At 44.3% G+C, this 15,859-nt stretch overlaps 2 protein-coding genes across 2 annotated transcripts; one reads left to right on the top strand and one right to left on the bottom strand.

Annotated features, from left to right (window-relative positions):
* Positions 1-75: 75 nt before the first annotated feature.
* LOC125013935 (fukutin related protein) lies at positions 76-3,292 on the top strand. The gene is made up of 2 exons (XM_047594894.1): positions 76-444; positions 677-3,292. Exon 2 carries the CDS (start codon positions 794-796, stop codon positions 2,387-2,389), a length of 1,596 nt encoding a protein of 531 aa, XP_047450850.1. The 5' UTR covers positions 76-444; positions 677-793; the 3' UTR covers positions 2,390-3,292.
* A 571-nt stretch (positions 3,293-3,863) lies between these two features.
* On the bottom strand, positions 3,864-12,317 carry slc1a5 (solute carrier family 1 member 5). Its single transcript, XM_047594895.1, has 8 exons — positions 11,613-12,317; positions 7,771-7,813; positions 7,581-7,649; positions 7,317-7,483; positions 6,947-7,180; positions 6,642-6,836; positions 6,386-6,520; positions 3,864-6,291 (listed from the first exon to the last, which is right to left on the bottom strand). Exons 1-8 carry the CDS (start codon positions 12,143-12,145, stop codon positions 6,075-6,077), a joined length of 1,593 nt encoding a protein of 530 aa, XP_047450851.1. The 5' UTR covers positions 12,146-12,317; the 3' UTR covers positions 3,864-6,074.
* Between the last annotated feature and the right edge of the window lie 3,542 nt (positions 12,318-15,859).

Raw genomic sequence — 15,859 nt, 5'->3', positions numbered from 1 at the left:
TGTGATTTTTGAAAAAAATCATTTGTTTTTCCTCGGTCGTTTTATTCTGAAGGATGGTGACCGGAAGTATGTCTGTTGCTGAGGGCAACAGGGACGGCAAGCCTGCTAGCTTAATGCTAAATCTGTGTAGCTGTGATTATGTTTAGTTACAAGCTAATGACATATTGTGGTCTTCACTAAGTTGTGGGGCTTATCTTTAAATGTCGGCGACTTGATTCCGAGGCCAACTGTATAAGTATTAGTTGAGAATGCACGTTAATGTTTGTGTTTGCTGCTGCCGCTCCAGTCACGCTTACTTCAATGCTGGCAGAGCTGAAACAGATCATCATGGAATCCAGCACGACAGGGTTAATCGGTTTAACGTTTCTAAAGTGTCTGATAATGGGCCACGTCGTGCAAACGATTGATGTGTAAAGAATAAAACACAGGTTCATTCAAATGAAGGTGAGTTGTGGTGTTTGACTTTAATACAGTTATCCATGTTTTATTTATAAAATGCTGGTAATGCCTCGATTAACTCACTGATAAGTAACTGCTTACTATTTCAAATAAGTTATCAATATCACAAATATCCTTTGTGTTATTCTGTGTTATTCAGTCTAGGAATATTTACACAGTTTATATGTATATGTTAGACTGAAAGTTAAACCACAATAATTCTTTCTGTCATTCACAGGTTGTGTGAATTCATCAGCTGTTACATTAATGGTGACCCCAGACCCGACCCCTGGGTTTGCTGATTGAATCGGAACTTCTTCCCCTTAGAGAAACTGGGAAGTAAACATTAGCTGCCATGCGTATCAGTTTCTGCCAGGGCCTGCTAACTGGCGCCATCCTCCTCAACCTCCTCATTCTCTACTATGTGTCCCGGGCCCAGCAGCAAATGATGGAGAAGAGGAAGGAACTTGGCAGGGGCACGAGGAGGGCCGCCCTGCCAGCTCCGGGCGGCCTTGGAGGAGGCCTAGGGGCGCTTGTGGGAGTTGAACCTGGAGTGGTCGGAGTGGAGGGGCACAGCCGAGGCCCCCGTGTGACTGTTCTCCTTCGAGAGTTTGAAAACTTTGAGAATTATGTTGGGGATGTGGCCAACTCCTTCCTCCGCCACAGACCTGAGCTTCCCTTCCTGGCTGTGTCCGACACGTCTCCATACCCTCCCTTGGTGCTTCCAGAGGGCGCTCGGCTTCTAGTGCTCTCCCCCAGCCCGGACCAGCCACCCCAAGCTCATAGGCCAGAGTTTCACGTGCAGACAGAGTTTGTGTTGCTGGTGCCTGATGGAGTGGAGCTGGAGCAACCTCGGGCTATCGAGAGGCTGATCAGGGAGTTGGAAGGTGAGGGTGGGGGGCCGGTGAGGCTGGTGGCCGCTCCAGTGCTGGCTCGATCCGCTGTGCAATGTCTCCACCTGCGGGTGAACCTCAGAGAGTGGACAGCCACCTACTCGCCAGGTGCTTCAGGGAGCAGTGGGAGCGTTTGTACGGCCTTACAGGGAGACGCAATAGTCCTCATTCGCACCGAGGATCTTTTTAACCTCTCCGTCCCTCTAGGACGTCCCCTCTTCTCATCACTCTTCATCCAGACGGCCTTGAGAGGCTGGAAGGTCAAACTGTTGGAAAGCCCCTGTTTCTCTGCCAACCATCGACCCCTCTTTAGCTCTGCTCACAACCAGTGGAAGGCTGACACCCGCCTGAAGGAGGCTACGGGGAAGCTCATGAGGAGCTTCGGTCTGAAGCGCCTCCTGCTGCCTGATGGGAAGGAACAGTGGTATGGCTGCAGTAAAGAGACGCCACGCTGTTTTGGAACTGTGCAGGACGACACTCCAGACTATCTTTACCTGGACCGCTGGACGCCTCCCTGCTGCCTGCGAGCACTCAGAGAAACCACCAAGTACGTCATCAATATCTTGGAGAGCTCAGGTGTGCGCTACTGGCTAGAAGGAGGTACTCTGCTGGGCGCTATTCGTCATCAAGACATCATCCCGTGGGATTATGATGTGGACCTGGGCATCTACCTTGAGGACATACCCAACTGTGATCATTTGAAGAACCTGGACTCAGGCTCTCTGGTTGATGCTAATGGCTACGTCTGGGAGCGTGCAGTAGAAGGAGACTTCTACAGAGTCCAGTTCAGCGAGGCCAACCACCTGCATGTTGACCTGTGGCCGTTCTATCCACGTAATGGCGTAATGACCAAAGACACGTGGACAGAGCACAAACAAGACGTGGAGTTCCCAGAACATTTCCTACAGCCGCTGGTGCCCATGACTTTCGCTGGTATCACTGCCTACGGCCCCAACAACCACAGAGCCTTCTTGGAGCTCAAGTTTGGGGAAGGGGTGATTGAGAACCCTCAGTACCCCAATCCCACAAAAAAGAGGCTGGACAGAAGTAAATTATAAGCAATACTAGAGGGTCTCTAATCTGTTCAACACTGAAAAGCTTGCCTCAAATTATTTTCTTTGAAAGATGATTTCAGGAAACAAATGTGGTGCCAAAATGACTGGATTTGCTATTTGACTTTACACGGTCTCAGCAGTCCAAACAGCATAAGCAAACATTTTTTCTATTTTGTTTCTGGACATAAAGTCAAATCTTGAACTGCCTTTTTTTCATTATTTGTGTGAGTGGTAAGAGGCGTGAAAACTTGAAAAAGTAAACTCTACACTAGTACTGACTATAGACACACATTTAATAGTCAAAGACTGGTTTTATTACATAGTGTACTAAATCTGTATGTGTTGTACAGTACAGTATAAACATTGCTGCTGTAAAGACAATGAATAATTTAAAACATTATTGATACTGTCTAAAGCTACATTTCAGATGATCTTAAAATTTAATGTATTGTACATAATTATTTGTTTTAAATAAGTGGCTTTGCCCTGTAACAGGTATTTTATCATTTCCTGTTGCCTTGTTTTGCACTGACTCATTCAGTTTTCAGTTTTGCACAACTTATGAATGAATGCTATACATATATATAGATGCCATTGAATAGCTGACGGGAAGTGATGAGCAAATTTCCATCTAGTGACATGAGAAGAACACCACCATTCATCTTGTTACGGTTATTCTATCAGGCCTTAGTATAAAAGAACATTATTGAGTCTTAGCTCAATCATATCTATTACTATGTGAGAAGTATTGACTGAAATTAAATTCTGAAATATATATACGTGAAAAAAAACTCACCCGATCCTCTGGGTACCTCATGATTTCTGTAGTGTTGTTGCTTGTGTGTGAGACGTATTGAGGTGTCACTCAATTTAACGTCCAGTCAAATAAAAGGGAATGTGACTGTTTCATGTCTTTGGTTTTTGTGTTGTGAGGATCGTTGTAAATAACGTTCGACTGTGGTTGCGGTCCTTGAACACTAGGTGGCAGAACACACCCAGTCATTGTAATGGTCACTCCTAAGGCAGCAGGACGTGTGCAGACATTGAGGAGGCGAAGGGTTTTGTGAATAGGCAGACAGGAATGTGACTTTACAAGAACGCCTCTTGCCAATTCCTCTCAAACTGGTCCAGTGACTGTCCTCTACAGTCTACACAAGCAGGTACTGTGCAATGCACGTAATGAAATGAGTGGTGTTTACATTCCTTTTACGAATTGATGACCAGTATTGTTCATATATCGCCTGGTAATTTGATCAGGCATCGTTACCACTGAGGAGTCATGTGTGGTTATTTCTGGAAGCATGAGCATAAAGCATCCGAGTGCGTTTTAAACACGTCTCGTCACTCACATGCTATTGCAGTAGGATTGTAACACGACACAGCTATGGAGTTTCCACACAGCCGCTTTTGGAGTTTAATTTAATACTTGTACATAGCTTAACTAAGCACGCAGGGAATACCAAGAGACAAGTCCACATAATATCAAAAAGGCATTTATTCTTTTAAACCTAATGACAGAACTTTAAATTGGTAACTGGGAATTTCTATTTTTTTTTTTTTTTAAACCTAGCCCCAGTCTAAGAAGATCTTTACAAAAACCACACACACAACACAAACACTACAACTGAGCCAAACATCCACGTGTTGTAAAACTTCAGAAAGGAATGACGACACCTGTACAACCTCGCACCAATAAAAGAAAGAAAAGTGAAGCCGTTGCGACGCATAGCTTTGTGTATAAATTTGAGGCCTCAGGCCTGTCGGAGTCATCATTTTCTTCTCGGGGGAAACCCTGGGAGTATAAAACAAAAGCAGAGAAAAAGTAAACTGTTCAAAGATACGCTTGATCAAGTTTGGGTACGACAGTAGTATGCGGCGCAATCATTTGCCCCTTAAACAGTTATTGACAGTTGATATGGATGGAGAAGGAACATTCTGCAACGTTACTGTGTTGCAATCATGAACAATACCACCAAAACAAACCATCTTCAGGTTCATCACACGGCCTCCAAAGCAACAAGCCTTTTGCACAAAAAAAAAAAAAAAAGGAAGCACAGTACTCAAATGCAGCTTCGACCAGTGCCGAGCAAGACCATGAAAAGAACACGACCAACAATAATATAAAAAAAAAAAAAAATAAAAAATCTACCACCAATGCAACTTATTAAAAGAAGACTTGAATCGCGTCAAAAAAAAAGTAATAATTTGGATTTTGATTGGAGAAATAAATATCAATTAAACAAAAAATTATCAAATACATAATAAGAGACTTCAACCTCACATAACTAGTATTTCATGTTAAATGGCCACCAGAGCCAAAATAATAATAATATTAATATTAATAATAATAAGTTGACATCTATACTCTTAAGTTCTTCAGATGTTCAGACTTAAACAGTCAAAACCAACCAGCAGTCAGTTGCTACTCATCTTGGAAGGAAATTTGTTACCTAAACTCAACATAATCACACCACACATTTCACATGACACAAATAGTCCTCATTACGCACACACTTTAAAGCCCCATTTTTTAACATTATTAAGATTTAAAAAAAAAAAAAAAAATGTAATTATCCAATGACATGTCTCCAGGAGTTCACTGGTCACCTTCCTGTTTACCAAGTCTGTGTTATTTTTGGTCTCGGAGTATTTAAGGAGCAGTCGAAGGTTGAAGCCCTCAATAACATTTCAATCCTGAGGTTGCGACACCCGACCGCAGCACTGGTGTCCATCTGGAGAGGCAGACGTTGATCATGTGTGTGTGTGTGTAGTCATGTCCTTGCATTTAAGTCCTACAGAACAAGGTCCTCCATTTAGCTTTGGGACGTTACTGAGGATTTCATTTGGTGTGCTTCATAAAAAACAAAAAAAAAAAAACCCCAAAAAAATCATCACACTGTACATGAGAACCACTGGAGTGGAATCTATCATCACAGCCATCTTCATGCCAGATACATATACTGGATGAGACCTGCATGAAAATGGCTATAATAATGCATGATAAAAATACATGTTTATGCCCTACAGCCAATTATGACACATTTTTAATAAATGTATACATGTTCGTTATTGGTGATCTTACGTGGGAAAATAAAATGAACGGATTCTAGACAGAGAAGATGAAAACTATCAGACTGGGTACAGTAGTATGTGGAGGTCCTCGTGAACTTTTGAAGTCAGAAATTTGAATGGTTTCCAAGTAGGAGTTGTGCCAGTGTGGGTTTCCTGGATAAAGCAATAGTCCAACGCATTCCTGTGAGTTCCTGTAATTTCTCTCATAAATGACGACTACGCCTTCAGAAGGTCCAGTTTCTGTGGCCACATGACAGTGACACATCACGTACACACAACATAGTCACATGATTAAATTCTGACTTCAAAGTTGATGAGGACAACCAAATGTTGCATTAAACAAATTAACGGTGTCCCTCAAAAAGAAAAACCAAAGTCACTGTGCATAAAATGGATTTCAAATGCCCCATAAGACTCTTTTTTTTTTTTTAGCTGTCCTTCCAAAAAAGATGTTGAGGTCACAGAGTTCTTCTTTGCATTGTAGTGTGCATGTGCATCCTGTCTCCTTGCACTCTTTTCTTCAGGGCAGATGAAGTTGAAATGGGACTTGAACTTTAGGTTTCAGCTTGACGGAGTGTTTAAATGACGGGGGTTCCTGAAAATGCTGGCAGCTCGATTACATGGCGGACTCTTTTTCACTGGAAACGGGTGCGGCGTCCGGCCCCTCTCGCTTCTTGATGAGCGGCGACTGCTCCGGGACGGGCACCTCCTCCAGCCTGACCTCGCTCAGCTCGGCTCCGTCTTCCTGTTTGGAAGAGCGGTCCACGAAGAACTGCAGGAGCCCCGCGCCGAACGCATCTCCCTCCACATTCAGCACGGTGCAGGTACGGTCGCTGAACAAAAAAAATTGGAAGGCGGTTAGGAGACGGCCCCAAACGAGAATCTCCTCTCTTAATTCATATGAACACACATAAGTCGTATACTTACACGAGCCAATCAACAGCCAGGATAAGAGAGATGTCAGTGGTGGGGAGACCTATTGCTTCCAGGATAATAGCTAGCGTCAACACGCCACCGGCCGGGATACCCGCCGCGCCAACGCTGGATGCTGTAGCTGTCACACTAAAACATAGCAAAGGGCAGTTGGACACAATTAGATACTGAAGTAAATCCATTTTCACAAATCACCCTGCTTGATAAGTGGGCAGCATTCTTTCTATAACACCACAGATGTGACACTCACAGGATGGTAATGACTTGGATGAAGTTGAGGGACGTTTCGTTCAGCTGAGCGATGAAGACGGCGGCCACACACTGGAAGAGGGCGGCCCCGTCCATGTTGACCGTCGCTCCGATGGGCAGGATGAAGCGGCTGATGTGCTTGGACACGCCGTTGTTTTCCTCCACGCACTTCATCATGAGGGGCAGAGTGGCGGAGCTGAGGAACGAGAAGCGGGCGACGTGAGGGTACGTACGTGGGGGGATGCGCATTTCAGGATAGAGAGAACTTCGGTATTTGATATTTAACAACCAAGTCAAGTTTATTACCTGGAGCTTGTTCCAAAGGCTGTTGCCAGAGCTGTGACTATACCCCACAGGAAGGTGTAAGGGTTCTTCCTTGTAATGATGAAGTAGATGCCGGGGAGCACCAGGCAGCCGTGGATGGCGTGCCCTATCATGCAGCAGGCTATATATTTTCCTAGACTGGCAAACAGCTGGCCAACGTTCTCCATCTCCACGATCTTCCCAGCTACTAGGAACATGATACCAATGGGGGCGTACCTGAAGAGAGAAAGGACATCAGTGGTGTCGATTAAGTCGCTGAGGAAACATACTTTAATAGGTATTTTCTGTACAGACACAAGCCATATTAGTCGTTTCATTGTCTCAAACCCCAGAAACATTCAGGCCTCCTTACCACATGATCCAGGAGACCAGCACCATGGTGGCTTCGTTGAAGGAGTTAAAGAACTTGATCAGGATCTCGCCTTCCTCGCCCAGCTTCCTCAAAGCAACGCCAAACACAATGGCGAAGACTACCAGGCCAAGAATATTCATGCCATCCTGGTCCGTCCCGATGGGCACCTGGCAACCGAGTGTCCACGAAAAGCACACAGTCAGAACATACATCCTGTATGGTGGTCCATTTTTACTAATACAGGAGGCCGCTGGCTCTTCTCACCTTCTCCACCGTGACATTGAGGACGCCATTTGTGCCATTCTTTGTAACCAGCTTGTAGGCGGTTGCGTACTGGATGAGAGGGAATGGTGAAAGTTTAATACACGCAATTGGGGCCCAATCAGCTTATTTAAACGTTTCTGTTATAAGGTGACCATGTAAAAAAAAAATGGAATTAAGATCCAATACTCACTGACTGAAAGGCAGCAGACACCAGGTTGGAGGGAAAGATGTTTCTGTAGACGGAAAACAAAATGTGTAAGGAACGGGGTGTACCAGATTTTTGGAAGATGTGTCTCTGTTCCAAGTTTGGAAGCTGAAGAGCAAAACAAAACAGAGTTCACGTCTGGACCTTTAGGGGGTTCTTTCCAGACTTTCTGCAAACTACAACGTAACTCTTGTACAGTCCTAGTTTTCAGGTTCTACATCTAAAACAAAAAAGAATTTTACAGAATGGTCACCAGCGAGGTTACAGGGCTAATACCTCAACCCTCTGGTTGTCAGTGACACTTCAAACAGTCAGAATCACAAGGTTGATCATGTGGAAATGGCTGAGAGAGTTTAACAGTTTAATCCACCCTTTTTTTCCCCCCTCTTTAGAGTAAGCCATTCATTCCCTTTTATTGGAAGCACGGTGCGGCAGGATTACACATCATGTGAATCACACAGCGGCCACAGCTGGAGCACGGGCCGATACAAAAGGACAAACAAAAAAAATTCAAGCAAATGTCAGACTCTGTTTGAGTATTCAAATAAGGTTAAACGAAAGAACTGCACCATATGTTAGTGCAGTATTCACGGAACAAGAGTCAATGAATTTGAATTACTTGACTGAATTTATGTTGGACGATTTCACTGTGTAAGACACATGGGCATTTGGAGAATATGGCAGATTGAGCTTTGAACAATATGTTTGAGTAAACTTTAACTGAAACCTGAGATAATCCACTTCCTCATTCCTCACTCCTGGCACGGGTACCGAAAAACCAGCTCAAGCTAAAACCAAATCAAGTGAAACTTCCTCTGAAGTCATGGTTTATACTTTTGTTTATCCACCCCGATCAAGTCCAGAAAATGTGTGTTGTACAAACTGCTAGACAGATGAATGTGTTTCTAAATATAAATACAACAACTATACGCCAATGAATACATGTGCAACACATACAATGGGGTGAGAAAACTACTGTCGTCACATACAACTGGGTGTGTGTGTGTTTGTATCCTGTCCAGTCTTCTGTTAAGTTCAACTATGCACAGCTCCCCGCTACACCACCCAGATCTGACAAGCGGAAGGGAACATTCCTGGTTAATTTGAGTGGTGAGCGTAAACACAGATGACGTGCCAACAATACACACACAAAAAAAAAAAAAAAGCACTTCTTCCCTTTCTTCCCAGTCAACAGGTGACCGCGCTGCTGGGTGCTAGCCATCACCTGTGAACGTAGACAAACACTATAGCAATATGGTGGGGAAACAGAAAAAGGCCCGGAGATAAGAAATGTCAACAAAGATATGCAGGAGTGGCTGAAGATGAGTGAAAAAAAAAAAGGCGTCCGGAGGCCGGCATGCCAGTAAAGCAATAAACGGAGTGTGTGTCCGCGAACAATGACCAGGCTGTATTGTTTTTTTTATGCTTTGATGAACAGCTCAACTCCACGCACTAAACTCCACATGGCCTTGGTCGTGAACACTAACCGGGACACCAGCTGAGAGGCTCCAATGAGAAGCGCAAGCTTAGGGGTATGTTCACAATGAAGGTGCACGTGCAGCGTATAGCATGTGTCTGTCACAATTATACCTACTTTTTTTTTTTTTTTAAACAATGGTTAAATGTTGCATTGATTCTAGAAAAGAAATGGCCGGTTAAAAGAAAAAAAAGCATAACTGAGCCAGACTCTAAGTACCCCTTCTCTGCTCTGAGTTTACGCAGTTACATAAGGTCCTCAGCTACATATCTGTGTAACAATATTAATCTGTAAACGGATAGATTTTGCCCTTCTGCTCTTGCAAATCAGCTTCTGGACACAATGACTTTTTTTAGTAAGTGCGGCCCGGGCTAGGTTACAGTGTTGGAGGGGGTGTGTGGAAAATTGTAGCTATTGCTGTGCACAGCACCATAATTCATGGGGAACAGCCCTGAGCATTTCAAAGTACTGTCGAATTAAATCAGAAGACTTGTGCAATAGTCGTTAATATCCTTCGAGATGGCATGTGAACAGAGTCTTGCAAGTTAATCTGAAACACGAAGCCAAATTGTTCTTGGCGTTGTGACCACTTTTAAAGGTAAATAACAGATGCTTCTGTACTTTTGTTGGACACGTTTCAGATACTGTGTAAAACGCTGGACATATTACGTATGGTATGTAAGTGCCTGTTCATTGCTACTGCAACAGTGAATTTTCCCAGTTTGGGTTTATTAATGTACCTATTTATGGGTATATATGTCTTTGTGGCCAATTTGCTAAGGTTTTGTTAGGTGGTGTAGCTGTGTAGGCTAGTGGTTTTGAAGAATTAGTGGTAATTGCATTTTAAATATCTGCAAAATAACAGTAATTTGGCGAATTTAGGCAAAAATTGAGCTGCAATTTTTGGATCTTTGGAAACCAACAGAAAAAAATGTACAATAACACCTTCTAAATGTCTTTTCTTTCTAAATTGTGGCTGCGCTTTTTGATTTCCAGGTGTATTTATCGGTTAGTTCCTTCTTACATTCGTAATACACTGACATGGCATTTGTAGCTGGTGTTACAGGAAGGAGGGGAAGGAAAACAAGTCCACATCTGAACATGTTTACCAAACGTGTAATCTAATGAGTGGAGCACGGTGGGTCGATATGCGAGGGAACATCCCTGGATCTTTATCTCAGATTGTGCCATCACATCACAGTGTGTGTCTACAAAAACTTGAGGTGTGGTGCCCTAAGCTTTCATAACTGTTATCTGCTGAATTGCTGTTGACACAGATAAGTCGTGCCAACCGCCCCACTGCTGGATGGGCACAAATAGAGCAAGCATGCTCTATTAGGACAAAAACACATGATGCATGGAAACTGTTGACGTAAAAGCTGTTACTTTAAAAAAAGGACATGTGTGTGATCATTTGTCAGAACCCTGTGACACCAGGTCTGTGTTGTTGACTCAACTGTTTACCCATTCTTTGCCTCCTCAATAGATGAGACAGCAAAGGTCTCGCGAATACCCCAAGGACTGACACATATAAACACATATGAAAGGGGTGAGTGGGAGAAGCACAAGTTTAAACAAGTTCAACCGGTCCAAACTGTCAGCTTGTTGTTACACCAGCACCAAGCTTTTCTTTCTAGGTACAGACAGCCCTCCACCCCGCAACGTCAGGTAATATCCGGTCCTTAATGGAAATTAGTCGAACAAGTCATGGTTCTTAAAGAAACAAGTCACGGAAGTTTCTGATGGAGTATATTCACCCAGAGTTCCCCATTTAAACATCAAAACATTAACTAGTTTGTGTTTCTAAGCTACTGTAGACGCGTGGAAGTGAGTGCGCGGGAAACGGAAATAATCTGAAACCATTCAGCGAGGGCTGCGACTATCGTGGGGGCATCGGCGAATTGCATGTTAACACGCAGGGACTTCCCGGCAGCTTCCTGTGGCTCTGCGATGAAGAGCGCACACACGTGTCGCTTAACACCACGTGTCCATATAGTAAAGACACAAACGTGGAATAAAACTAAATTAGTGGCGGTTACTTGTTCTGAAAGTGGCAACTCTAACAGTGGCGTGTCCGAACCGTGACATCCACCGGCTCTCAGTCTGGAGAGTTAACCCCTCAGCGCGAAGGCGCAGCTCAACACAGCTGAGCTGATGCAACTGCGTATTGCCATTACAGCACATGAGCGCACACAGGCGGGGGTAATAATGCCACATGCCTACTTTTTGGCTCCTGTGCCGGGGTCGACACGGGATTTTGGGGGGACTTGGAACTTCAATAAAAAAGATCGCTCTACCTCTCGGGGGTGTGCGAGGTCGCGGATAGGGATAGCGCTGGGGTCTCACTCACCTTATCAAATCCAAGAAGGAGTCTATAACCTCTTTGTGCGCTGGCACGTTTTCAGACAAGTCCGCCGGTTTGGTGACTGCCACGGAGCCCGGAGATAAGATGAAAGCCATCACGACCCCGATGGCTGAGGCGATCAGGGTTGTCACCAGGAAGAAGAGCATGGCCCAGCCGCCGAGCTTGCCCAGGGCTTTGGGGTCGATGCTGGCCGCCCCGGACACCAGGCTGCACACCACCAGGGGGATGATGATCATCTTCAGCAGCCGAATGAGCAGCTCACCTGGGAAGCCGATGTAAATGATCTGGGTGCGCGTCAGCTCCGCGTTGCGCACACCGAGTCCAATTAAAACACCGACGAGGACCCCGACCACGGTCAGAATCACCAGCAAGTTGGCCCTCACGATCCTCAACACCCGCTGGGACAGGGGCTCCGGGCTGCTCTTCGTGGGACCGTTCAGCCCGTTGGCCACAGGCACGTCGATGAGAGCGTCGCCGTTGGATTCTTTTCTTTCTTCTGTGCTTATCATGTCAGCCATTGCGCGCGTTTAAAGTTTCTTATAAATAAGTCTTGTAATAAATTTACAAATTCGCGTCTCAAACTGTGACACGAAGGGCTCCAACGACCACACGTGGAAGCTACCGGCTTCTTTCTCTTATTGTGCTACGCTCCTACTACGCTGCGTTCGGCGTTCGGTGTAGCTTCTTATGCAGGAAATCCCGCCCCCCTCCCACTCCCATGACGCAAGAACTGGGCGTGTTCACATTGGTATAGTTGTAGTCAATGCGAGAAAATTGCCAATTCAATGTTCCATTACATTCATTGAAACCAAATGTTCCTGTCCTTTTTGTTTTGTAAGCGGTCCTCGCAGAAAACATTTCTGTTTTATTCTAAGATGCTTTCAATCCAATTTGCGGTGGCGATATATTTAGCTACAGGCAGCAGTAGCCCCCTGTGTGACAGAGTCTGAAAGGCTACGTGGCTTCAGATAAAGTATTTATTACATCATAAAATGATGGTGATAAGACAACGTTTGTTGTTTGATAAAACATAGAAAACCTACAGAGGTTAACAGCATGTGCATATTTTGGATGCAGGGCCCTTTTTTTATTTAATGTTCACTAACCTGAAACAAGTGACAACGATTACATCATGCGGCCCAAGACATGACTTTAGACAACAAATCATGAAGGTGTAGGAGCGTTTGAATACTTTATGACCTTACAATCATAGCCACACGTGAATTCTGAAAAAAAGAAGAAATTTTGTCTCATATCTTGCAAAAGATGTGAGTTTTTATTACTTAAATCTAATCTGTTGTACAGTTCATTGAAGGTGTGGCACATTCAAAGCGATGTGGTTCTGCTGGAATATCTGGCGTCACTAATCTTGTCCTAGATTACTCTCTGTTATTAGAGTGGCCATTAAACCAGGGCGCATTAGCCGAGCAGAGGTGGAGGCTGTGCAGCTGCAGAGGCTGCCACTGCACTTTGATGTGACCTCCCTCCTCTGTGGGTTTGTTTGCTCTCCTCCCGGGTACCAAATCAATAAAGAATACAATTTTAGTTTGTAGTTATAACATCAAAGTGGGATGCACATGGGGCGACAAGTACAGAAATAATGTTAATCTAACATCTGGTGCGTTTGAGTGAAAAAGCATGATAGCAGATGAGCAGGGCGCCCTTTGGAGAGTTTCAGCTGTTCCTGAAGCAGGCAGCCCAAAACCTCCTGAGTTTGTTCTGACATTTATTTCGAGAGCTATGTGATGGCAAAAATTACGAATGAAGGTCGAATTGAGGTTTTAAATTTCCTAGAGATGTTTGGCGTCCTGGTCTTTGGCAAGCTCTACACACCTGTAACAAGACACAGGCGCTCATTGTCTGGGATACAGAGGCCTCCAGTCTGATAGCCCAACATTTGTGTGTAGGGGTCCGAGATCTGCTGGGGTTAGCTTACACTTAAACAACAATCCAAGCCCTTTTAAAAAAAGGGGTCCTGCTGGTAGAAATTTGTGGGAAAGGCACCTTTAACACTAATAAATGCCCACAGGACCCTGTTAGCAAGCTGTCCTCTCAGTGCCCAGTTTGTTATCTCAAGCTTGTTCTTTGTTCCCTCTGACTGCGTGAATGATTGGAGGAGTCGCTGTGATTCTGTGAAATAGTGCATTATTCTGTGAGAGAGGGCAACTTCAATGGCTAAACCAGCAGGCAGATAAGAGCTGAGGGAGTTTTTCTAGAGTAAGCCCCGTCTATAAAAACACACACCGCACACACTCGGTGCACATGCTGTGGAGGGCTTTGGAGTTATTTAACAAGAGAAATTTAACAGGTTGACTGGCAGGTCTTTTACAATAAGAACAACAGTCAATGACAAAGACATGATGTAGATGTCTACTTTATGATGCAGCCTGCGGACGCAATAACAGAAATATGGAATTTGGATTATGTATAGGATCCATGAGCGCACTTTGCAGGACAGGCAAACCAAGCATTTCTTTGGGGCCCCAGGATAAGAAGGGACCCCCAGGTGGCTACCTTTTTGCCTATTTTGCAATGACAAACACTGAGCCCCTTAAACCCACAAAGACCATACAGTGCATCAACACACTCCACACCCTCGCACTGGGGCCCCTTTCCATCAGCCCTATGAGAGAGTTTGAACTAGGTGCCTGTACACTGTTTATATGTACATCCTGCAAGAGAGTAGAGAAAATATCAGGACTTTCTTTTTAAAAAAAAAAATTAGCTGTTGAGTTTCCACTTGTCAGTGAGTTATTTTCTCAGTCACTGGATGGATTGCTGTTCAATCTTGTGTAGACCCCACATAATTACTTCTTACTGGTGTTGCTGACACTATAACCTGGATGAAGTTCACAGTTTTTGATTTTAAAATATCTCGACAACTACTGGGCACGCTGACAGAGGATTTGGTCCAAAGAACTGATCTCATTCAAAAAACGTTTAAAAAAAGGCAACTGGACTTGGAGGGTTTGCCTAGAAGATTATTCTCCACTCATCTGAGTAGCTTCTTCACTTCTAAGGGTCTGGCGGGAGACTATTACCACCTTCCATGTGTATTTTGGGTGGCCCGTAAATACTCAGAATAGCTTCACCCAGGTACAACCGGTAGTAGAGGAGTCTGTTTTTTAAATGTTTTTTTTCCAATATACTGTGACCTGGATGACAGAGCTGTCACCAGGTCCTAATTTTACTGTGTTCCACCAAACACCTGCAAAACTATAACAGAATTCCCTTCAGCTCGGTGACATATTAAACTAAGATTACATGTTACCATTAGCAGTTAGCTTTAACGTCTCCATCCAGCCACCAGGAGCTTTGGTGTGGCTCTTCTCTGCAGATTTAGTTAATGTGGTTAATATAGAGGCTACTATATGATGCTATATTAGAAAGAAAGAAACATAGCACTAGAGGGAAGTAGACAGGTCCATTGTGTGACCTCTGAAATGGGGACATGGACAAACAAAACGCAGCCGGCTCAGGTATCGTGAGAACAACAGGCAAGAAACACAGAGACTGACAATGAAGAAATTATAAAGCTGGAGACACTTGACACTCCGTCTGAATGTGCCAGTGCACTTATCTTGTACTTTGGTTCTGTAGTAGGAGCAAAGTGCAGAAAGACTTTCAACAACAGAAAACTGCTCTTTCCACCTGTGCGGACTAACGCATTTGATTCTGAAGAATTTCTTCAGAATTACTGAGATTCTTTCAGCGGACCAAATCATAATAATTTTTGTCCACAGGCTGAGAGAGCAGACCAAGATGAGTGCTGAGTCATGATGAAAATGCAAAGTTAATCCCAGAGGAATGTTTGGAAAAGGAAGAAGACCTTGAATCTCTCAGACTTTTCTTTTTTAACAAAGAGACCTTCGCACAGGTCCTTGGAGGCGAATTCCACACAATCCACGCGAAGGCATCAATCAATCAATCATCGGACTTTTCAGCATTTTAAACATAATGCTAACTCCCACGCTAGTCTTCTGTGCAAGACTCTGCTTTGTCAGAATGCCGAGTCATAAATATCCAAGCATGAGAGTGCATTTTTGTCATGTTCTTTTATGCCCCTCAACATATGCCACTCACCGTTATCCCAGGGTGCCCACAAGTGCCCCTTAAACCCCGTCTGATCTGTCAGAGCCTTGTGGGTCCAGGGGGAGCTTCCCGAACTTATTTACGGATTTACACTGTGTAATCAGGCTCACATGCCATTCCTACATCCATCTGCCTGTGTC

This window comes from Mugil cephalus, chromosome 9 (genome assembly GCF_022458985.1).
Source record: "Mugil cephalus isolate CIBA_MC_2020 chromosome 9, CIBA_Mcephalus_1.1, whole genome shotgun sequence".
NCBI lineage: Eukaryota > Metazoa > Chordata > Actinopteri > Mugiliformes > Mugilidae > Mugil > Mugil cephalus.
This window is presented reverse-complemented; position numbering and strand designations above follow the sequence as displayed.